Genomic DNA, 24,820 nt, shown 5'->3' with positions numbered 1-24,820 from the left:
CTATGAGTCGCAAGTGACTCGACTGCACATAACAACAACAACAACAACAACTTTGTTTGCATGAAAGAAAGTCTTGGCAAACACTATTGGTGGTAGTTACATTGATGCAGACTGCATGCAAAGTAATTTAATGTTACGTTGTTGGTGGTTTTAGGTGCCATTAAATGGAATATGACTCATGACCACCTTTCGAAAAACCAATCTGAACCTTGCCCTATCTTGTGCCATCCTCTTGATCTCTGTCCTGCTCAAACTGGTTGCGGTGGTCATTGTATCAATCCATCTTATAAAAGGTCTTCACCGTTGTTGATCCTCTCTACCTGTCCCAGTATAATGTCTTTGTTCAAAGAATGGTTCCTTCTGAAAATATGCCCAAAGTGAACCAGACAAAGTTTCAACACCCTTGCCTCTAATGAGTACTCTGGTTCTATTTCCTTTAAGACAGATTTGTTTGTTCTTTTGTCAGTCCACAATGCATTCAATACTCTTCCAATGCCACAATTCAAAGACATGATAATAATTTACAATTTAATTACCAAAATTAGAATTATGAAATAGTCTTTAAAGTGGTACTATCCTTTGACTTAATTATTTTACTTCCTGAAATTGACACTTCAGGAGTACTGTTTTGTTTTGTTTTGGGCTTTTTTGTTTTTTATTTTAATGAAATGTTACAGAGACTTTTTTAATTTCCATTCATTCATTGTTGCACACTTTCCTCCTTGCTCAACCGTCCCCCCTCTGTTCACTTTTCTCTTTGAAAAGTAATAATAATAATAATAATAATAATAAATAATTCTTTGTTATACAATTCCCATTCCCTAGCCCACTCCACTATGCAGCTTTTATTCTGAACACTTGTCATGACAATAATACCTAATCATATATTCCTCCAAACAGTTTTCTCCCTTATATGTTCCAATGCAATATACATTATTTATCCCCTCTTAGTTTTCCCCCAACTCCGATGTCAGGCCTGCTTTACAACAGAGGGACTATGCTGTATTTATCCTTTTGTGACTGAGATATTTCACTTAGCATAATGTCCTCCACGGTCACCCATTTTGTATAATATTTCAGGATGTTCCTTGTTTTTCAATGCAATTCAATGCATTCCATTGTGTGAATATGCCAAAGCTTATCTATACATTCATTTGTTGATGAGCACTAGGGTTGTTCCCAGCTCTTTGCTATTGTAAACAAAACCGCAATAAACATGGGTGTGCATATATCTGCTTGGGTGACAGTTATGGTTTCTTTTGGGTATATTTCCAGTAGTGGAATTGCTGGGTCATCTGGTATTTCTATTTTCAACTTTTTGAAGAAGCACCATACTTCCATAGTGGTTGCACCATTTTACACTCCCAACAACATTGAATAAGGGGTCCAGTTTCTGAACAACCTTGTCATCATTTGTTGTTTGCGGTTCTGTTAAATTTTGCTATTCTTACTGGGGTGAGATGATATCTCATAGTTGTTTTGATTTGCATCTCTTAGAGATAAGTATTTTTTACGTTTCTTCATGTGCTTCTTGGTTATCTGAATGTCTTCTTTGGTGAAGTGTCTGTTCATATCCTGTGCCCATTTTGCAATTGGGTTGTTTATTTTTATCTTGTTGTGGTCCTCGAGTATTTTATAAGCTCTGGATATAAGTTCCTTATCTGACATGTCATTACCAAATATTTTTTCCCAGTCTGTGGCTTCCCTTTTTACTTTGTTGGTCAAGTTTTTGGGTGTGCGTAGGCATTTGATTCTTAGAAGGTCCCATTCATCTGTTTTATCTTCTCCTGGTTGTAGGTTTTTCAGGATGCTTGGAAGACAGTTTATGTCGTGGATTAGGGCTTCTAGAGTTCTTCCAAACTTTTCTCTAATGAAATTCATAGTCCTTAGTTTTAGGCCTAGGTCCATGATCCACTTTGAGTTGGTTTTTGTATATGGAGTGAGGAATGGATCTTGCTTGAGTTTTCTACAGATAGTTTTCCAATTTTGCCAACTCCATTTGTTAAAAAGATTGTCATTTCCCCACTTAACAGATTTCATCTCCTTGTCAAAAATCAGTTGGCCATGCACACCCATGTTTATTGAAGCTTTATTCACAATAGCAAGGAGTTGGAAACAACCCACGTGCCCATCAACAAAGGAATGGTTAGAGAAGCTTGGTATATTCACACAATGGAATACTGTGCTGCATTGCAAAACAAGGAACTCATGCAATATTATTCAAAATGGTTGACTCTGGAGAATATTATGCTGAGTGAAGTATCCTAGTCACAAAAGGACAAATATTGCATGGTGCCACTGTTGTAAAAGAGGACTGACCTTGGGGTTGGGGAGAGACTGAGAAAGATGGGTTCAATAATGTATTGAAACAAATGAGGGAGAAAACTGTTTAAAAGGGATATGTGATTAGATATATCTGTCATGACAGGAGTCTAGAGCGATGGCTACATGGTGGAGTGGACCCGGGGAAGGGTGTGTAAAACAATGAAAGAATTTTCCTTTTACTTTTGCAAGAGGGTGGTGGTCTTGGGGGGGGAGGATTGTGAGGGGAGAAAGGTAAAACAATGAATGAATGGAAATCCAAAGTCTCTGTAAATTTTTACGGAAATTAATAATAAATTTAAATTAAAAAAATTTAAGTTAGAGTAAGGAAGGCAATGGATTTATAACTGCTCATGCTAATAACACTATATCATGGCATGGAGCAGGAATAGTGGAACTGTATCCACATTTACAATATTCTTCTTACCAAAACCATTTATGGAAAATAGGAACTGCAGTGGAACAAGTATCTCTGGAATGGAAATGATCATATTGTTAATATTTCTAGCCTTAGGGCATGTGTCAGGAAAAGTAAGTCTTACTCATAAACAGTGCCACCCAAAGGTAATAAAGGAGGTCAGAATTGCTTCCACTGTGGAAAGCTGGGCCACTTCAATAGACAGTGTCACAGATGAGAGCCATTCATAGGCAAGGGAGTAGAGAGGAAGCTCCCACTCACTTGCTTTAAGTGTGGATCTGAAGGATACATGGCAAAGGACACATGGCCGAGGGTGGGCCACATCAGGTCCTCATGGCTGACAGGACTGACAGGCCCCAGCTCCCAGCTGGAAACAAAGGAGGATGCTTCAACAATTTAGATCCTCTCAGAAGAGCTATGGGTGAGCATTAACATTACTGGTAAGTATATTCGTTTTCTCCTGGACACAAGAGCATACTATTTGGTCCTAAAAGCCTTCTGAGGTCCCAACTCTTCTCACTATCTCTTAGTTTTTAGAATTGACAGAAAATCTCATAAGCAGTTCCTTACTTCACTTCTGCCTTGCATGTGAACTTCTGAGCTGTAAAACAACCCAGTGGTAGATGGAATTTGGTCCAGGACTTAAGAACAATAAATGACATAGTTGAGCCTCTATATCTTGTGGTTTCTAACCTTTACACTATAATAGAAAAAGTGCTAGTCAATAGGCCTTTTATTTTAAGAACTACCTTCCCTCTGTAACTTGATTTGTGCCACTGTTAGAACCTCTACTCGGAATATTATTACTTTTAATTTTTGACTCATGTACTTTTAACTTGTTAGTTAAATTTGTGTCTTCTAGGCTGTAACAGTTCCATGATACATCTTCAAGGATATGAATATGTGTGGCTAAGCACAATTGATAACAGTGCATCTAAATTCCAAAATCAATCTCCATAATAGTCTATGTGTTTCCTATTGCCAAAGAGGCGCTTTAGAGCAGTGAGAGAAGATCTTCATTCTGAAACCTACAGCATCCCTTTTCAGCAGGAAGTAGCTAAGAGAATACACTGTCCCCTTTTCCTTATGAATCAGAGTGAAGTCTCTCTCAGGGAGGAGTGACAGGGAATGGCAAAGGATACACTGACAAAGGAGATTAATCAGAACTGGCTTTGACAAGCACTGTGGCAATGGGACAATTAAAACAGACTTTCAAGGGGGCAAAAAAAGAGGAATGAACTGGGGGGGTAGAGAAAATAGTGCAACAATGAATGAATGGAAATCCAAAATATCTGTAAATGTTGATTAAAATTAATAAAATTGAATAAAATTTTAAAAAAATCAGTTGACCATAGGTAGATCGGCTGATTTCTGGGTTCTTAATTCTATTCCATTGATCTATGTCTCTACTATTGTACCAGTGCCACACTGTCTTGACCACCATGGCAGTGTAGTACGGTTTGAAATCAGGGAGTGAGATGCCTACTACCTTGTTTCTCTTTTTAAGTAGTGCTATGTTTATTCGGTGCCTCTTTCCATTCCAAAAGAAATTGGAGATTGCTTTTTCCACCTAGTTGAAGAATGGAATTGGTATTTGTATTGGGATTACATTGAATGTTTAAATCACCTTTGGTAGTCCTGTCACTTTCAAAATATTGAGTCTTCCTATCTATGGGCACGGTATATTCTTCCATTTCTCCAGGTCTCTTTTTGTTTCTTGTAGTAATGCTTTGTAGTTTTCTTTGAATAGATCCTTTGTGCTTCTGGTTAGATTTACTCTCAAGTATTTAATTTTGTGATTAGCTATTGTAAAGGGTATTATTTTTTTTAGCTCCAGCTCTGTATTCTCTTTTTCACTGTAGAGAAATACAATTGATTTATATAGGCCAATATCTCTCATGAACATAGATGCAAAAATCCTGCATAAAATCCTGGCCAATAGAATACATAATAAAATAATTCACCATGACCAAGTGGATTCATAACAGGTAGCATAAGAAAAACAATCACATAAACAAAGCAAAGAACAAGAACTACAAAATCCTATTAATTGATGCTGAAAAGCCTTTGACAAAATCCAACACCCTTTCCTGATTAAAACACTCAACAAAATAGGATTAGAGGGGAATTTCTTCAACATACTAAAAAGAATATACTCAAACCCAAGAGCCAACATTGTTCTCAATGAAGAGAAATTAAAGGTATTCCCTTTGAGAAAAGGAACTAGGCAAGAATGCCTACTATCAGCTTTCCTATTCAGTATTTTATTGGAAGTCTTAGTGATAGCAATAAGACAAGAGAAGAAAATAAGAAATATCCAAATTGGAAAAGGGGAGGTAAAATTATCTCTCTATGCAGATGATATGATAGTATACTTAGAAAACCCTAAAGTCTCAGCAAGAAAACTACTGAACATAGTTGATCAATTTAGCAAAGCGGCAGGATGCAAGATCAACTGTTAGCCTAACATTTATAGACATCCTATTATTTACCATACTGTGTGCTGGGCATTGGTGGAACTAAAGCCAAAAAAGCCCAATCTCTGACCATTAAAAATTCAAACTCAGACTCACTAAGTTGTGTACATTCTGACCCACAGAAACCATTTATTAAATTTCTATGGCCATAAACCATAACAGGAGGAAACTGCCCATCTTTTTTTCTCTCCTCAACCTCACTAGAGTATTTGAACCAGCAGAAACATTCAGCCATTGGGTTAGCAGTACAACTCTTTACAGTCTACACCATCAGAACTCTGTATTTTTGTCCTTGTTGTTGGTGTGTACTTTAGAGTCGGAACAAACCCATAGCTGACCCTCTGGTGGGTTTTCAGAGGCAATTAATTACACGGGAGGAAATCGCCCATCTTTCTCACATGGAACCTCTCTTATTGCCAGTGTTTTTGAGCATTTCTTCATGTGCCTATTGGCCATTCTAATATCTTCCTCTGTGAAAATTCTTTCCATGTCTTTTGCCCATTTTGTAATTGGGTTTTCAGACTTTCTCTTGTGGAGGCCCAGGAGTATTCTGTAACTTTCATTATGAGACTCTTGTCTTAGATGGTATTACCAAATGTTTGTTCCCAGTAGGTAGTTTTTCTTTTCACCCTGTTGGGAAAAGATTTGATGCACATCTGGGTTTAATCATGAGAAGGTCCCATTCATCAATTTTATCCTCTGAAGATTAGATAAGAGATTGTGCATTTCTGGCTGTATTGGACAGTCTCTTTATACCTTGGACTAGCACTTCTAAAGCTGAACAACCACAAATGAGTAGATTGAGAAATTATGGAACATCCACACAATGGAATACTACACAGCACACAGGAGCAATAATTTTGTAAATTATTACCTAATTTGAGAGGGACTGTAGAGCATTATGCTGAGTGAACTATCTCAGTCCCATGGGGACAAATATTGTATAAAACAATTACTGTAAAATGAGTATAAGGATCCAAGGGAGGGGAGCATGGAAGCAGACGGATGAGGATGTGCAGGGGAAGGGAGGATTAATCATGGGGTTGTACAATTTGATTGGGTGGGGGGTTGAGGGAAATGGAAAGAATCTGTTCTGGGGGAAAAAAAACAATGTTTTGAATTTTTTAAATAAACTAGAACAATAATTAAATTTTTTTTAAAAAAATAAAAATTCAAAGTCATTGTCATGGCTTTGGAACATTCTCACAACTGATGCTCCATTGAAGTTTTCAAAAGCTATGAATTGCAAGAAGAGATTGTTCTTCTTTTACCTGTGGAGCAGCTAATTGATTCAAACTGTCCGCCTTTTAGTTGGTAGCACACTCTTATTCACTACGCCCCCCAAACTGCTAAAAGATGTTTCTCAAAACTGTTTAAGAAGATAAAACAAAAGGAAATTTAAATTTCCAATAACTGGGAATAGTTATATATGTGTTTGCAAAAGCCACATCAGGGAATATGCTGATACACAGCTGACCATTCTATGAGTTTTTGGAGGCTGTAGATCACACAATAGCAGACTGGTCATATTTCCTTTTGGATTCAAACAGCCAGAGGAGCCATTTTTGGGTTACCACCATAACTCCATATAGACTACATTATTAGAGCTTCCTGTACGCAGAAGCATACATAAAAATAACATGTAGAAACACAATCTAGTGTTATTGAAAAGTCACTTACCAAATTTTCTACATTGGTGTCTGAACTATATGCAAATATGCGTTGTTGTTGTGTACCATATTGCACGGAAGGAAATTGCTCATCCTTCTTCCTCGGAGCAACTGGTGGCCTGGAACAGTGCGTTCCTTTGAGAGTACAGTGTAGCTTCTTGCCAGGAGGTCACCAGAGCATGTTGTTGTTGTTATGTGCCGTCGAGTCACTTGCAACTCATAGCGACCCTATGTCCAACAGCCCTAAACCCTGCTCTATCCTGTGCCAGTCTCATTCCCTCTCACACACCCATCCTGATTACCCCAGTCACTGAATCAATCCACCTCATAGAGGGTCTTCCCCTCCTGTGCCGTCCTTCCACCCTCCCAAGCATGATGTCCCTCTCCAAGGACCTCTCCCTCCTTACAACATGTCCAAAGTATGTCAGACGAAGCCTCAGAATCCTTGCCTCCAAGGAGCAGCCTGATTTAACTCTCTCCAGGATGAAACTTTTTGTTTTCTTGGCAGTCCAGGGTACATTCAATACTCTTCTCCAGCACCACAGCTCAAAGGCATCAGTTCTCCTTCTATCCTCCCTAGTTATTGTCCAATTTTCTGATGCATAAGAAGTGATTGCAAAGACCAAAGCTTGTATCAGACGCACCTTAGTCTCCAGAGTGACATCATTGATCTTCGGTACCCTGGAGAGGTCCCTAACAGCAGACTTTCCCATCGCAATACATTTTTTGATTTCCCGGCCACTGGTGCCAAGAGTGTTCACCGTGGAGCCAAGCAGACTAAAGTTGTTAACAATCTCAATCTCTTCACCATCCATCCTGATGCTGCCAATTGGTCCAGTGGTGAGAATCTTTGTCTTCTTGACATTGAACCTCAGTCCATACTGAAGGCTGCAGTCTTTGACCCTCTCTAGCCAGCATTTCAGGGGACTAAACACCTCAAGGGGCTATAAACCCCTCACAGGGGATAAACTTAGTCACCTCAGAGAATGGCGACTTGGCCATCAATGTGACTATTTCCACATGCTGAAATGGCAGCCACACGTCCTCCTCAGTTTCAGCAAGCAGGGTTGTGTCATCTGCATAACGCAGATTGTTAATAGATCTTCCACCAATCCTGATGCCACAATTCTCCTCATAAAGCCCAGCTTCTTGGATAGTCTGCTCTGCATACAGGTTGAAAAGGTATGGAGATAGGACACATCCTTGGCGTACACCCTTCCCAATTTTGAACCATGCAGTGTTTCCTTGCTCTGTCCTGATGACTGCCTCTTGGTCCAAGTATAGGTTTCACATTAGAATGAACAAGTGTTCTGGGATTCCCATTCTTCTCAGAGTCCGCCACAGTTTGTTATTATCCACACAGTCAAACGCCTTTGCATAATCAATGAAACACAGATATACATTCTTCTGGTATTCCCTGCTTTCAGCTAAGATCCATCTAGCATCAGCTACAATATCCCTAGTACCACGACCCCTTCTAAACCCAGCCTGGACTTCTCGCAGTTCTCTGCTGATGTGCTGTTCCAGTCGTTTTTGGACAATCTTCAGTAGAATCTTGCTTGCATGTGAAATCAATGATATTGTTCTGTAGTTTCCACACTCTGTTGGTTCACCCTTCTTTGGGATGGGAACAAATATAGATCTCTTCCAGTCAGTTGGCCAAGTGGTTGTTCTCCAGATTTCTTGGCACAACTTGGTGAGCGCATCCAGGGCAGCATCTGTTAGCATAGGAAAAGTAAAAAAAAAAAAAGTTAGCCATAGTTGTTTTACTTTCCCCTTTCTCCTACTTTTCTGAACTTACAAGTTGTGTAATTGGCAGATACAGAGGAATTTAATGAAATAACATTTGAGCAAGAGCCTATGGTGATGAAGGAAGAAGTTCAAGCTGCTTTGAAGGAAATAGAAAAAAATAAGACCCCAGGAATAGATGGTATACCAATTGACGTATTTCAGCTAACAGTTGCTGCTCTGGACGTGTATTGAATGTACCACGGACTGCCAAGAAAACAAATAAATTCATCCTGGAGAGGGTTAAACCAGGCTACTTTTTGGAGGCAAGGATTCTGAGGCTTTGTCTGACATACTTTGGACATGTAGTAAGCAGGGAGAGGTCCTTGGAGAGGGACATCATGCTTGGGAGGGTCGAGGGTCAGCGCAGGAGGGCAAGACCCTCTTTGAAGTGGATTGATTCAGTGACTGGGGTAATCGGAACGGGTGTGTCAGAGGCAGTGCGATTGGCACAGGGTAGAGCAGGGTTTAGGGCTGTTGTACATAGGGTCGCTATAACAACAACAGTTGTCCTATGTTTAATCCTCCCCTATCTTAGTCGATTTCACTGACTCCAACAAACCTACCCCCATCACTCTGATTTCTGCATCATCCAGGGTTTTCCTCTCCTGCACTGTCCCTCCACCCTTCTAAGCATGATGTTCTTCTCCAGAGATTGGTCCGTACTGGCTGTGTGTCCAAAGTATGTGTGACGGAGCTTCAAAATCTTTGCCTCCAAAGAGCAGCCTGTTTTCACACTCTCCAAGACAGACCTGTTTATTCTCTTGGATGTCTATGGTATGTTCAATACTCTTTTCAAGCATCACAGCTCAAAGGCACTGATTTTTCTTCTGTCATCCTCAGTCATTGTCCAGCTCTCTGATTCATAACAAGTATTTGTGAAGATCATGGGCTGGATCAGGTGCACCTTAGTCTCTAGACTGATATCATTACTCTTTGGCAGCAAACATCCTAATGCAATTTGTGTTTTGATTTTGTGGCTTCTGGTGCCAAGATTGTTGATTGAGGAGCCAAGCAAGCTGAAGAAACAACCTCATTCTCTTCTCTTATCAATTATGGTGTAGCCTTTTGGCACAGTGGTGAAAATTTTTGTTTTCTTGATGTTAAGCTTCAATCCATATTGAAGACTACAGTCTTTGGTCTTCTCCAGAAAATGCTTCAGGTCCTTCTCAGTTTCAGCAAACAAGGGTGTGTCATTTGCATAACCCAGGTTGTTGCTGAGTTTTCCTCTAATCTGTATGCCACATTCTTCCACATAAAGTCCAGCCTCCTAAACTATCTGTGTAGGCAATGGAAGTTATAGAGACAGGACACATCCCTGACACACTCCTTTCCTAATTTTGAACTATGTAGTGCTTCCTTGCTGTGGTCTGAGGACTGCCTCCTGGTTCAACTAAAGGTTTCACATAAGCACAATCAAGTGTTACCTTCTCAAAGTTAGCCACAATTTGTGATACACACAGACTTATGCCTTTGCGTAGTCAATGAAACATAGACACACATTTCTCTGGTACTCTTTGCTTATCTGACATTGGCAATAAAGTCTCTAGTGCCACTACCTCTTCTAAACCCAGCTTGTATTTTGGGTAGTTCTCTGTTGATGTATTGTTCCAGTCATCTTCACATAATCTTCATCAGGAGGTTACTCACATATGATATTAATGATATTTTAAATAATTTCCACAGTTTATTTTTGTTGTTATGTGCTATCCAGCTGCTTGCAACTCATAGTGACCTGTACAACAGATCTGAACTCTGCTCTCTCTTGAGCCAATTTCATTGTCTCCAATACACCTACCCCCATTATCCTAATCACTGAGTCAATCTATCTCATCCAAGATCTTCCTCTTTTGTGCTGTCCCTCCATCAATGATGTCCTCCTCTAATGACTGGTCCCTCCTGGCCATATGCCCAAAGTATGTGAGACAGAACTTCAAAATCCTTGCCTCCAAGGAGCAGCCTGGTTTCACCTTCTACAAGACAGACCTGTTGTTTTTTTCTCTTAGCAGTCCATGGTATGTTCAATACTCTTCTCCAGTACCACAACTCATTTGAGTCATCTTTTTTTTTGGAATGGGAGTAAGTACAGGTCTCTTCCAGTCAGTTGGCCAGGGAGTTATCCCGATTTCTTGGCACAACCTGGTGAATATATCCAGGGTAGCATCTATTTGTTGAAATATGTCAATTGGTATTTAATCAAATCCTGATTCCTTGGGTTTTGGGGGTTTTTTTGGTTTTGTTTTATTTTTGCCAATTCCTTCAGAGTAGCTCTAACCTCCTCCTTCATAACCTTTGCTTCTTGAGCATATGTTGTTTCCTGAAATTATTCTATGTCAGTCAATTCTTCTTTGGTAGAGTGACTCTGTATATTACTTCCATCTTCTTTTAATGCTTCCTGGATCATTCAATATTCTTCTCCCCATAGCATCATTACGTATTGCAACTAGAGACTTGAATTGATTCTTCAGTTCCCTCAGCTTAAGAAATGACAAACTAGTTCGGCCCTTTCAATTTTCTAACTCCAGCACCTTTGCACATTTCGTTGTAATACTTTTTCTTCCTGAGCTGCTTTTCTGTTCAGCTGCTTAACTTTCTGCATTCTTCCCTTTACTTTGTCTTCTTGGAACTCTAGTACAATATTTAGAGTCTCTTCTGGCATTCATCTTGGCCTTTTCATCCTCCTCTGACTTTACAATGACTTTTTTACATTCTCTGTGGATTGTATTCTTGATATCCTCTCGCATCTGATCTTCGTTCATTAGTGTTCAAGGCCTCAAACCTGTTCCTGAGATAGTTTTTAAATTCAGACAGGATAGACTGTAGGTCAAATTTTTGTTCCTGTGGATTTGATTTAACCTTCTTTTGCTTTACTTTGAACTTCCAAATGAGTAGTTGATGTTCTCATCCACAATCAACACTTGGCCTAGTTTTCACAGTTGATTGAGCTCCAATGAGTCTTTCCACAGATTTGATCGATCCAATTTTTGTGCATATGGTCAGGTGAAATCTATATGTATAGTCACTGTTTATGTTTCTTATAAAAGGTATTTGCAATGAATAAATAATTGATTGTGCAAAATTTTATCATTTTACCTGCAGCCTTATTTCTGTCACCAGGTTTATGTTTTCTGACTACTTATTCCCTGTTCCCAACTTTTGCATTTCAATCACGCATTATTCTTAATGCATCTTGATTGCATGTGTGATCTATTTCTGACTGCAAAAGTTGGCAGAAATCATCTATTTATTTCTCTTTGCATCTGGTTTTGGGTGTATGTATTTGAATAACAGTGGTATCCAGTGGACTTCCTTTTTTGCGTGTGGATATTATCCTGTCATCCATAACATTGTATTTTATGATGAATATAGAAAAGACATTTTTAAACTATGGAATAGACCCCATTGTTCCTCACCTTTTTATCTCCAGTGTAGGAAATGATTTTCTGATTCAAATGTGTTTTTTTCCAATCCATCTCATTTTGCCAATAGTTATGATGTCAATATTTATGCCTTCCATTTCTTTCTTAACAAAGTCCAATTTTCCTACATTCATGCTCCTCACATTTCATGTTCACGTTAGTGTCTTTATGATTGTTCCTCTTCATTTGTGTTTCAAAATTTGAGGGCTTGGCCTCAGGTGCCATATCTGCCACTCTACTCTAAGTGTGCTCTATTGTACATAGGTTTCTTGAACACCTGTTATTTTGGAAGTGGATGGCAAATCCTTCTTCCTAATCTGTCTTAATTTGGGTGCTCAGTTTTAGGACAATGTCTGACAGACAAGTATTTTACTGAAAGGAGCAGATGATTCCCCATTGTTGAAGTAAACAGAGGATTCAGTGTCACCACCACATGTTTCACCCTGCCCCCCCCCACTTGGCACGTGTGTCTTGTCCTATCACTTTCCCTATTCCACTGGAATTCCTTTCCACTCCTGCTTACACTGCCTAGCACCTCCCTCCCCTCAGTCAGGCCTTAATATGATGGCTTATGTCTCAAGTTACTTCTATCATGCCACACACTTCCCTCTGCTGCTGATCTAATTTAGAAGGTAAGACATTTTAAAACTAATGCTTCTATTTTTAAATAGACCCAGCTATTCCACTACTTGGAATATACCCTGAGAATATAAGACCTGAGGCACAAACTGAGATTTGTACACCAATGTTCATAGTAGCATTATTCACCATCGCGAGAACATGGTAACAGCCCAAATGTCCAACACAAATAAATGGATTGAGAAATTATGGTACATTCACACAATGGAATACTATGCAGCATGCAGGAGCAATAAATTTGTAAATTATTACCTAACTTGAAAGAAACTGGAATGAATTATGCTGAGTGAACTAACTCAGTCCCATAAGGATAAATATTTTATAAAATCTTTATTGTAGAATGAGTATAAGGGTCCAGGAGGGGTGAGAGAGTCTGGAAGCAGAGGGATGTCGATGTGCAGCGGGAAGAGGGGATTAATCATTGGGCTGTACAATTTGATGGATGGGGTGAGGGAAATTGAACTTTTTCAAATTTGTGTTTGAATTTTGTAAATAAATTAGTAGAAAAATAAAAACAAAAAAGGCATGGAGATAGAAAAAACAAAACAAACATACAAAAAAAACCCCTAATTTAAAGAAAACAGTGTATCTAAAAATATAGAAAAAATCGTTTGCCATGATCAATGATATTTTGTATCTTTATGTAAAATACAGATAAATATTATTCTAGCCCTTTCATTTGTTTGTGGAATTTCAACTATGTGGCAAAACATAATGGCTGTCATGTATATACCTTCTAGGCATACAACTTCTAGGATTATATGTTTGTATCTTCATTGATTCTCCCTTGTCAAAAATGGTTTAATAAGTTAATTTGTGATGCTTTAGCTTGATTGCTAATTCATTTTATAGTGCTATGGTCTCCTTCTTATAACTACATTTGTAGGACAAGAAAGAAACAAAGGAAAACTGAGACACACACACAGCCCCCAAGGAAAAATGTGGTTGCTGTACTTTCTTTCCTATTATGCATATTTAAAGTAACACCATGTGCATTGTTGAGATATTGGGGAACAAGAAAAAAACTATGTGTGTGTGTGTGTGTGTGTGTGTGTGTGTGTGTGTGTGTGTTGTTGTTGTTAAGTACTGTTGAATCGTAGGCGACTCATAGCAACCCTATGAACAGAAGACCTGGACACTTTCGTCCTTTCTCCAGGTTCATAGGGTTTTACAGAGGCAAGCTATTTTGGAAGTGGATGCCACTCCTACTTCCAAGTTTGTTTTAATCGAGGAATTCCACCAAACACTGTCCACCATGGGTAACCATTCTCGCGTTTGACACATTAGTGTCACAGTGTTCAGCTTCATTGCAACCACGAGTTACCTCTGTACAGCAAGTGGACACGCCAGAAGAATGTTTCACCAAAAACAATTAAAAACAGGCCTGAGGGCCACAGATTCGAGTCACCCACCTTTGGCTTCGTAGCATTACTTTTTGTCCACTAGGCCAACTCTGTGTGTGTGTGTGTGTGTGTGTGTGTGTGTAATATTAAGTATGGCTTATGCTGCAGTTCATAGGGTCTTTAATTCAGGTGTGTTGCTAGGAGAGGCTATTCTTGGGAGAAGGACATGATGCTCAGAAAGGTAGAGGGTCGACAAAGGAGAGGAAACTCCTTTACCAGGTGCATTGACACTATGACTGATGCAATGGGCTCTAGTGTGTCAGGAGGTGTGAGAACTGCACAGGATAGGAAAGAATTTAGTTCTATTGTTCATAGGGTCACTATGAGTCATACTTGCCTTGATGACACCTAATAACAATAACAACAATAAAAAGCTGAAGTTATTCTTTCCTTCTTTGTTCCTCACAGGCAGCCCTAGAAGCGTTAGATGAATTGGATCTGTTTGGTGTAAAAGGTGGGCCCCAATCAGTTATCCATGTCTTGCCAGATGAAATACAACACTGTCAGGTAAGAAAACAATAGCCACATTAAATTACATAAAATTTTATTCTTATTCACACTCAGACTTAGCAGGGCGTTTGAAGACATGAATAAAAGCACATCATCTGTCAAAATACGCCTTACCACTGTACAATAATTGGGAGCTCAAGTGGTCAGGTAAATAGAATTACACTGCCAAATCAAAGGCACCAGATAGAGAATTCAAATGGGCAATCTCCTCCTGTGTGATTTATAGTCTATGCAAACCTGGTGAAAGGTTAGTTATGAGTCAGTTTCAACTTGATAGAACATATCAACTACAACAACATACTGAGATCATGGTGCATTGTTGTTCTTAAGTACCATCCAATCCACTATGACTATACCAAACCTGTGGAGGACAAACCTTGCTCTATCCCAAACCACCTTCATAATCACTACCATGCTCAAACCAATCTTTGTAGTCATTCTATCATCCCATCTCATTTAGGATCTTTCTTTCTTTTTTACTTACCATCCATTTGTCCAGGCGTGTTGTTGTTGTGTACCATTGAATCAGAACTGACCTACAATTGACCCTCCAAGTGGGTTTTCAGAGACAGTAAAAGTCTAGCACTTTAGACTTTTTAACTGCAGTTTGCTAAAAGTTTGGGTCCTTCAAAATTTAACTGTGGGACAATGAATGCTAAAGTATGCAGATTGGTTTAGTCAACCTCTTCAATGGTGGATCCAGAAGAGGCACCACCAGATGGAGGAGCTCCACCACCAGGGAAGCCTCCAGGCATGCCTCTGGGCATGCCTCCAGCAGTCTGGTACAGCTTGGTGATGATGGGGTTGCAGACCTTTTCTAGTTCCTTTTGCTGATGCTCAAATTCTTCCTTTGCTGCAGTCTGATTCTTATCAAGCCAAATCTTCTGCTTGTCCTCCTCGTCATTTCTCTTGCCTTGAAGCTTTTCATCTTCAACTGTTGCTTTCATATTAAATGCATAAGACTCAAGGGAATTCTTAGAAGACACTTTATCTCTTTGCTTCTCATCTTCAGTTTTGTACTTCTCAGCCTCCTGGACCATTGGTTCAATGTCTTCTTTACTCAGGGCCCTTGGACATGGTTGCTTAGTGCAGGTCCCAGGTGGTGAAGAAACAAACCTTAACTCATGTCTGACACTGCACTAAATGAGACAAAAATCTTTGTCTTCTTAATGTTGTGGTGTAATCCATATTGCTGACTACAATCTTGAACCTTCTTCAGTCAGTCCTTCAAGTCTTTTTAACTTTTGGAGGCAAAGTTGCATTATCTGCATAACTCAGATTGTTGATGAGTCTTCCTCTGATCCTAATGCCAAATTCTTCTTCACATAGTCCAGTTTCTCAAGTTATTTGCTCAACAAAAGTAATGAATAGGTATGGAGAAAAAACCAACCTAAACACACACTTTTCTTGATTTTAAACCCTGCAGTATCCCCTAGTTCTATTGGAAAGACTGCTTCTTGCTCTATGTGCTCATTTTGTAAGAACACAATTAAGTGTTCTGGAATTCTCATTCTTCTCAATGTTATTAATAATGTATTATTATCTCCACAATCGAAGGCTTTTACATAGTCAATAAAACACAAGTAAACATCTTTCTGATATACTCTATTTTCAGCCAAGACCCATCTCACTTCAATAATTATATATTTCTGTCAGTTTTTGTCAAGGTACTGCTCCACTCAATTTTTAATAATTTTCAGCAAGATTTTACTTGCCTATATCTGTGCTTCATTGACTCTGCAAAGGCTTTTCACTATGTGGATCACAACAAGCTATAGCTGACTCTGAGAAGAATTGGAATGCCAGAACATTTGATTGTGCTAATGCAAAACCTATACTTGGACCAAGAGGCAGTCGTCAGAAGAGAGCAAGAAGACACTATATGGTTCAAAATCAAGAAGGAGGTCCATCAGGGATGTATTTTGTCTCCATACCTTTCCAATCTGTATGCAGAACAGATCATCTGATATACTGGGCTATGCGAGGAGGAATGTGGCTTTAGGATTGGTGGAAGCGTCATTAACAATCTGCGTTATGCAGATGACACAACCCTGCTGAAGAGCAAAGATGTCAGACTGGAGACTAAGGTGCACCTGATCCAGGCTATAGTCTTTGCAATTACATGCTATGCATCAGAGAGTTAGATAGTGACTAGGGATGATAGAAAGAGAATTGATGCCTTTGAGCTGTGGTGCTGGAGAAGAGTGTTGAATATACCATGGACTGCTAGAAGAACAAACAGGTTTGTCCTGGAGAGGGTGAAGCCAGATTGCTCCTGGGAGTCAAGGATTCTGAAGCTTCGTCTGACATACTTTGGGCATGTTGCAAGGAGGGACTGGTCCTTGGAGAGGGACATTATGTTTCGCAGAGTGGAGGGACGGCGCGAGAGGAAGATCCTCAATGAGATGGATCGATTCTGTGATTGGGGAGGTGGGAATGAGTGTGTTTGAGATGGTGAGGTTGGCACAGGATAGAACGACGCTTAGGGCTCTTGTACATAGGGTTACTATGAGTTGCAAGCAAATCGATGGCACATAACAACACAACAACAAGATTATATTAATAGGGAGCTCTGATGGCCTAGTGGCAAGATGCTGTGCTGTAATCCCAAAGTCAAGGGCTTCGAGACCATCAGCTGCTCTGCGGGAAAAGTATGGGCAATCTCCTCCGTGCAATTAACTGTCTCTGAAAACCTGATATGGGGTCAGCCATGGGTCGGTTCTAACTCGATGGTACACAACAACAACAACAATGATATTAATGATATTGTTCAAGAATTTCCTCTTTCTTTTAAACCTACTTGTTTGGGAATTGGAACAAATATGAATCTCTTCTAATCTGTAAACCAGGTTGCTGTCTTCCAAATTTCTTGGCATGAACTAGTGAGCACATCCAGACATGCATTTCTTTACTGAAATAACTCAGTTGGTATTATATTCTATCAGTTTTTTATTGCTGTTGTTGTTAGGTGCCATGAAGTTAAGTACAACTTATAGCGACACTATGAACAAAAGATCTGAACCCTGTTCTATCCTGTGCTATCCTTATGCTCCCTGACACATAAGAGCACATTATGGGAGTGAGTGTGTCAATCCACCTGGTTGATGGTCTTCCTGTCCTTCACTGACCCTTCACTTTCCCCAGTATCTTGTCCTTCTCCAAGGAATACCATCTCCTGAAAACATGCCCTAAGTATGTGAGGCAAAGTTTCTTCATTCTTGCCTCCAAAGAGCACTCCGGCTGCACCCTCTCCAAGACATACCTGTTTGTTCTCTTGGCCATCCATGGTATGTTCAGTGCCCTTCTCCAACACCACAGATCAAAGGCGTCAATTCTTTTTCTAACATACTTATTCATTGTCCCACTCTCAGATCCATAGCAAGTCATTGGAAAGACCATGGCCTGAATCAGACACACCTTAGTCCTCAAACTCACATCATTACTCTTCAATAATTAAGAGAGGTCCCTCACTGCAGATTTTATCAATGTAATGCATCTTCTTATTTACCAACTGCTGGTACTAAAGTTGTTAATTGTAGATCCAAGAAAGGTGAAGCTGTTGACAGTTTCTATCTTCTCTCCATCCATCATGGCACTTCCTATGAGTCCAGTGGTAAGAATCTTTGTTTCTTGACATTTTGTTAGGTGCCATCAAATCGATACAAACAGCTAAAGTCCATGCTGAAGTCATCATGTCCATTTATCTCATTGGTGATCTTCTTATCCTTCACTGACTCTATATATTTACAAGCATGATCTCTCTTTCCAAAGGAAAGGTGAAGCTTTGTCATCCTTGCCTTCAAGGAGCACTCTGGTTGTGGCTTCTTTAAGACATATTTATTTGGTTGTTTTTTTTGGCAGTCTATGGGATATTCACAACTCAAAGGCATCAATTCTTCTGTCATCCTTATTTATTGTCCATCTCTCTGATGCATAGCAGTTAATTGAGAAGACCTTGGCCTGAATCAGGCACATCTTACTTCTCAAATTGACATTATTGCTCTTTCGCATTTTAGAGAGGTCCTTGACAGCAGACTTGCCCAATTCAATATGCCTCTTGATTTCTTGACTTCTGGTAACAATAATGTTGATTGTTAATCCAAGAAAGATTAATCATTGACACTTCAAGACTTTCTCCATCTATCAAAATGTTGACTATTGATCTTGAGGTGAGGACCTTTTTTTTCTTAATGGTGAGAGATAATCCATAGTAAAGGCTGTAGTCCTTGATCTTCTACAGCAATTGTTTCATATGCTACTCACTTTCAGTAAGCAAAGTTATGTCATCTGGATAATGCAAATTGTTTATAAGTGCATTTCCAATCTTGATGCCACATTCTTCTTGATAAAGTTCTGCTTCATAAGTTATTTGTGTTGAATAGGTATGGAGAAATGAAACAACCTACAACTGCACACTTTCCTGATTTTAAACTATGTAGTGTTCCATTGCTTCATTAGGACAACAGCTTCTTGGTCTAGGTATAGATTTCATATTAGCACGATAAAGCGTTCTAGCATTCCCATTCTTCTCAATGTTAGCCATAATTTGTTATGATCCACACAGTCAAATGCCTTTGAATAGTTAATAAAGCACAAATAGACATTCTTCTGACATTATGTCATTTCAGCCATGATCCAGCTGACATCAGCAATGATATCCCTGGTGCCATAGCTTCTTCTAAAGCCAGCTTGAACTTTTGGTAGTACCCTGTCGGTGTATTGTTCTAGTTGTTTTTGAATGATCTTCAACAATATTTTGCTTACATAAGATATTAATTATATTGTTCAATAATTTCTGCATTCTTTTGTATCACCTTCCTTGGGAATAGGGACAAATAAGGATCTTTTCCAGGCAGGTGGCCAGTTAGCTATCTTCTAAATTGCCTGACATAAACTAGTGAGAACATCCAGGGCTGCATCTGTTAGCTGAAGCATGTCACTTGGTATTTAATCAATTCCTGGGGTCTTATTTTGATGATGTCTTCATAGCAACTTAAACATTGTCAATTATTTTTTTTGGTATAGCAGTTCTGTGTATTCTGTCCATCTTCTTTTGATACTTCCTAGATCATTCAAGGTTGTGCTTATATCATCTCTTAGTATTATAACTCAAGGCTTGAATTTCCTTTTCAATTCTTTTAGCTTGAGAAATGCTGAGTGAATTCCTCCCTTTTTATTCTCTGACTCCAGCTCTTTGCACATTTCATTATAATATTTTTCTTACATTATATTGTTTTTGTTTGTTACTATGTGTTGTTTAGTCACCTGCAACTCATAGCAGCCCTATGTACAGCAACTATGAAGTCTACCCTGTCCTGAGCCAGTCTCACTGATTCCAACACACTAACCCCCATTTCTCCAGTTACTGTATTAATCCATCTCATCCGGGGTCTTCCTCTCTTGCACTGTCTCTCTACCCTTCCCATCATTTCTGTCACCACATGAACTTCACCAGATGGACTATATGGGAATCAAATTGGCTATATCTGTGGAAACAGTTGTTGTTGTTTTTATGTGCCATCAAGTCGCTTGCGACTCATAGCGACCCTATATACAACAGCCCTAAACTCTGTTCTATCCTGTGCCAATCGCACTGCCTCTGACACATCCATCCCGATTACCCCAGTCACTGAATCAATCCACCTTATAGAGGGTCTTCCCCTCTTGCGCTGTCCCTCCACCCTACCAAGCATGATGCCCCTCTCCAAGGACGTGTCCTTCCTTACTACACGTCCAAAGTATGTCAGACGAAGCCCAGAATCTTTGCCTCCAAGGAGTCGCCTGATTTAACCCTCTACAGGATGAATTTGTTTGTTTTCCTAGCAGTCCATGGAACCATCAATACTCGTCTCCACACCACGGTTCAAAGGCATCAATTCTCCTTCTATCCTTCCTAGTATTTGTCCAATTCTCTGATGCATAACAAGTGATTGCAAAATCCATAGCCTGTATCAGATGCACCTTAGTCTCCAGAGTGACACCATTGAACTTCAGTACCCTGGAGAGGTCCCTAACAGCAGACTTTCCCATCACAATACATTTTTTTTATTTCCTGGCTACTGGTGTCAAGAGTGTTGACTGTGGAGCCAAGCAGACTAAAGCTGTGAACAATCTCAATCTCTTCACCATCCATCCTGATGCTGCCAATTGGTCCAGTGGTGAGAATCTTTGTCTTCTTGATATTGAGCCTCAATCCATATTGGAGGCTGCAGTTTTTGACCCTCTGCAGCAAGTGCTTCAGGTCCTCCTCAGTTTCAGCAAGCAGGGTTGTGTCATCTGCATAAAGCAGATTGTTAATAGATCTTCCACCAATCCTGATGCCACACTTCTCGTCATAGAGTCCAGCCTCTCGGATAATCTGCTCTGCATACAGGTTGGAAAGGTATGGAGATAGGACACATCCCTGACGTACACCCTTCCCAATTTTGAACCATGCAGTGCTTCCCTGCTTTGTCCTGATGACTGCCTCTTGGTCCAAGTATAGGTTTCACATTAGAACGATCAAGTGTTCTGAGATTGCCATTCTTCTCAGAGTCAGCCATATCATAAAATCTAGGAAAAATAGGGGACAAAATAAGGCCAGGATAGTAAGAAAGGTGCAAATCAAGATCACAATAATAGTAACCATCTCTCCCTATTAACAGTGGCAAAGTTTAGTAGGACAGTAAGCAAGAAATGTTGGAGAGGATGTGGAAATGTTAGAACTCTCATATACTGTTGGTGGGACTGTAAAATGCTATAACTACTCTCGACAGCAGTTTGATGTTTCCTCAAAAGCTGAACATAGAAACTCCATATACCACTTATTCCACTGCTAGGAATACAGCTCAAGGAAATTACAATGGACACACAAACGGATATTTATACCCATTGTACATAGCAGCATTATTCACCATCGCAGGAACATGGAAATGGCCAAAATGTCGAACCACAACTGAATGGATTGAGAAATTGTGGTACGTTTACACAATGGTATAGAATATTATACAGCACTCAGGAGCAATGATTTTTAATAATACTACATAACTTGGGAGGGACTGGAGAGCATTATCCTGAGTGAACTGACTAACTTAGTCTGATAAGAATAAATACTGTATAAGACCATTGTTTTAAAAATAGAAGGCTAACTAGTAAAACATCTATGGGGACCCAAGGAGGGAAGGGGTGGGAGCAGAGGAGTGAGGATGGAAGGGGAGAAACCACAGGGTTGCATAGTTTGGTGGGTAGAAGGAGGAGGTAAAGAAAAGGGGAAAGATCTGGCAGGGACCTGAAAACACAAGGTAAGGGTGGGCACAGTCCACTGGTGATTAATTTTATAAAACCTAATGAATGGGAATGATTGTATGAAACACAATGTGAATGAAGAATAGTGTAAAACACGATGTATAAAAACTTTGTAACAAATCAAAATAAAATAATACAAACAAAAAGACCAGGAGCCTACTGTAGAACAGACCATCAAGGATTTATTTACAAGTTCAAACTGAAGCTGAAGAAAGTAAATTCATGAGAGATTTTGAATTTATGCTACCGGAATTTGGTGGCCTAGTTCATACAGAGTTGTACTGCTAACCCAAAGACTGTCTTTCTGGAAGTTCAAACCTACCCTTGCCTCAGAGGAGGAAAGATGGGTAATCTAATACTATGTGATTTACAGGCTTGCAAAAGCAATAAAGGGTTGGCTATGAGTCAGTTCTGACTCCAGGGCAATGAGTGAGAGAGAATGAATAAGAAATTAAAAGCGATCTCAAGTATACATTTATTTGATGCACTGAAAACTAATGAGCAAAGACCAGACAAGTTCTGGGATGATATCAAGAGAGGAAGAGTCGTTTAAAAGACAGGAAGGAAACAAAAGACCAACGTGAATGTCAGAAAAGATTGTGAAATTTACTCTTCAATGTAGGAAAGTTAAAGCAAAAGTAAAATAATAATAATGAAAGGAGAGAGCTCAACAGAAGATTTGAAAGAGCAAATCAAGAATACAAAACAAAGTATCACAATGTGCAAAGACTTGGAGTTAAAAAAGCAAAAAGGGAAAATATGCTTGATATTCCTTAAATGAAAATAACTGAAGAACAACTCAAACCTCGAGTTGCAGTGCTGATGGATTCTAACAGCTGAATCTTGAATGATGCAGGAAGTATCAAAAGAAGATAGAAAGAACACCCAGAGTCAATATACCAAAAAGAATTGGTCAACACTGAACCATTACAGAAAGTAGCATATCTTTGGGACTGCAGTGCAGATTCTTATCACTAGGTCACCACAACTCCCTTGAAAGTTGTTATTGTTGCTGATTACCCTCAAGTTGCATATGACTCATAGCAACTTCATGAACAAAAGACCTGAGGTCTTTCTATAACTATAGTTTTTCTAAGTTCATAGAGTTTCCAGAGGCATGTGGTTTAGAAAGTGGATGCCACTCCTGCTTCCCAACCTGTCTTAAAACTGGGAGCTCCACCAAACACTGTCCACCATGGGCAGCCATTATGGCATTTGAAACCCCAATGGTACAAGGTTCTGCATCAGAACAAACCCAGATTACCTCAGCACAGCAAATTGACAGAAAAGTGTGTACGACTAGGAAGAATGTTCCTCCAAAATACAGTGGCAAAGGATTAAAAGATAGTCCCTTGGACCCGACTTATTAAGTATAAGGGCAGTCCAGGAGGTTTTGTTGACTAAACAAGAGGCTTTAGTAATAATAAAAAGAAAAAGAAGAACATTCCACAATGACCCTCAAGCAAAACAAGAGAGCCCATCTTGCAGAGTCTAGTTGCTTCACTCAGTTTCCAAAATGGAGCTAAGGGCTTGGCCTTAAATGCAAGCCCTCCTGGAGGCCTTATTGACTCTAAATAAGAGGCTTTAAAAATGAAACAATCCACACAGATCCTCAACCAAAACAAGAGTACCATCATACAGAGTCGAGCCAATGGAAATCCAAAATGGAAGACAAGGAATTGGAAATATATATTGTTTTTGCTGTTAAATTCCATCTAGTACTGACATCATAAATAAAAGACTTTAACCTTATTCTATAACTATTATACTTTCTCTAAGTTCATAGAGTTTGCACAGGCATGTTTAGGAAGTGGATACCACCCACTCCTGTTTCCAGGCCTGTCTTAATCTGTTAGCTAACCAGATATTATCAACCATGTGTAACCATTATGGTATTTGACAGACTAATGGCACAACATTCAGTATTACAGCATGCCAAAGTTACCTCAATACAGAGAAATGACAGAAAAATGCTGTACCACTTAGGAGTGGTCATTTAAAAAATAATGACAACCAGGCCCAAGGACCTTTGACCCGAGGGTCCAAATGAATTTTCAAAGGCTGCAGGCCACGGTTCATGTTCTCATTGGTTCCCAGAAAGGGACTTCTAGCCAGCCAAAGAAGATCCAGAGGCTTCCCATACCCACACAGAAAACACACAACTCTAAAGCCACACAAATTTTAGCATAATGATAAAAAAAAATCAAGGGCACCGAAGGAAGAAGTTCAAATTGCACTGAAAGTTTTGGCAAAAAATTGGACCTCCTAGTCGTTTCAGCAAACAAATGCAAATCTGAATGTGCTCACTAGTTCATGATAAGAAATTTGGAAGATAACAGCCTGGTCTACAGATTAGAAGAGATTCATATTTGTTCCAATTCCCAAACAAGTCAGTTTAAAATAATGAGGAAATTCCTGAACAATATCATTAATATAATAGCAAGTAAAATCTTTCTAAAGGTTAAAATCTTTCTAAAGGTTATTAAAAACTGAGTGGAGCAGTACCTCAACAAAGAACTGACAGAAACATATAATTATTGAAGTGAGATGGGTCTTGGTTGAAAAGAGAGAATATCAGCAAGATGTTTACTTGTGTTTTATTGACTATGCAAAGGCCCTTGATTGTGGAGATAATAATAAACTATTTTTTTAAATAATTTTAATGAACATTTACAGAGAATTTGGATTTCCATTCACTCATTGCTGCACTTCTCTATCCACCCAGCCCTCTCCCCCCTCCCCAAGTTCACTCCTCTCTTTCAAAAGTAAAAGAAAGACTCCCTCCCTGGTACACAATCCCCCCGCACCCCTCCCACCGCCCCAAGTACATTCCACTATGCAACCTTAATTGTGGACTCTTGTGATAATCATAATACCCTATCATACATCG

At 39.4% G+C, this 24,820-nt stretch overlaps 1 protein-coding gene and 1 pseudogene across 4 annotated transcripts in view; one reads left to right on the top strand and one right to left on the bottom strand.

Moving 5' to 3' along the window:
• The window catches only part of PHKA1 (phosphorylase kinase, alpha 1 (muscle)), a 742,463-nt gene that overhangs the window by 175,532 nt on the left and 542,111 nt on the right, over positions 1-24,820 (top strand). For all 4 annotated transcript variants that reach the window (XM_006895993.1, XM_006895991.1, XM_006895992.1 and 1 more), the window contains one exon: positions 14,545-14,643. In XM_006895993.1, the coding sequence (XP_006896055.1) occupies positions 14,545-14,643 (99 nt within the window). The remainder of the gene's footprint in view (positions 1-14,544; positions 14,644-24,820) is intronic.
• LOC102852152 lies at positions 15,321-15,704 on the bottom strand (annotated as a pseudogene).

The sequence above is a fragment of the Elephantulus edwardii genome, unplaced genomic scaffold (assembly GCF_000299155.1).
Source record: "Elephantulus edwardii isolate Elephantulus edwardi_28Jun2011 unplaced genomic scaffold, EleEdw1.0 scaffold00178, whole genome shotgun sequence".
In the NCBI taxonomy this organism is placed as follows: Eukaryota; Metazoa; Chordata; class Mammalia; order Macroscelidea; family Macroscelididae; genus Elephantulus; species Elephantulus edwardii.
This window is presented reverse-complemented; position numbering and strand designations above follow the sequence as displayed.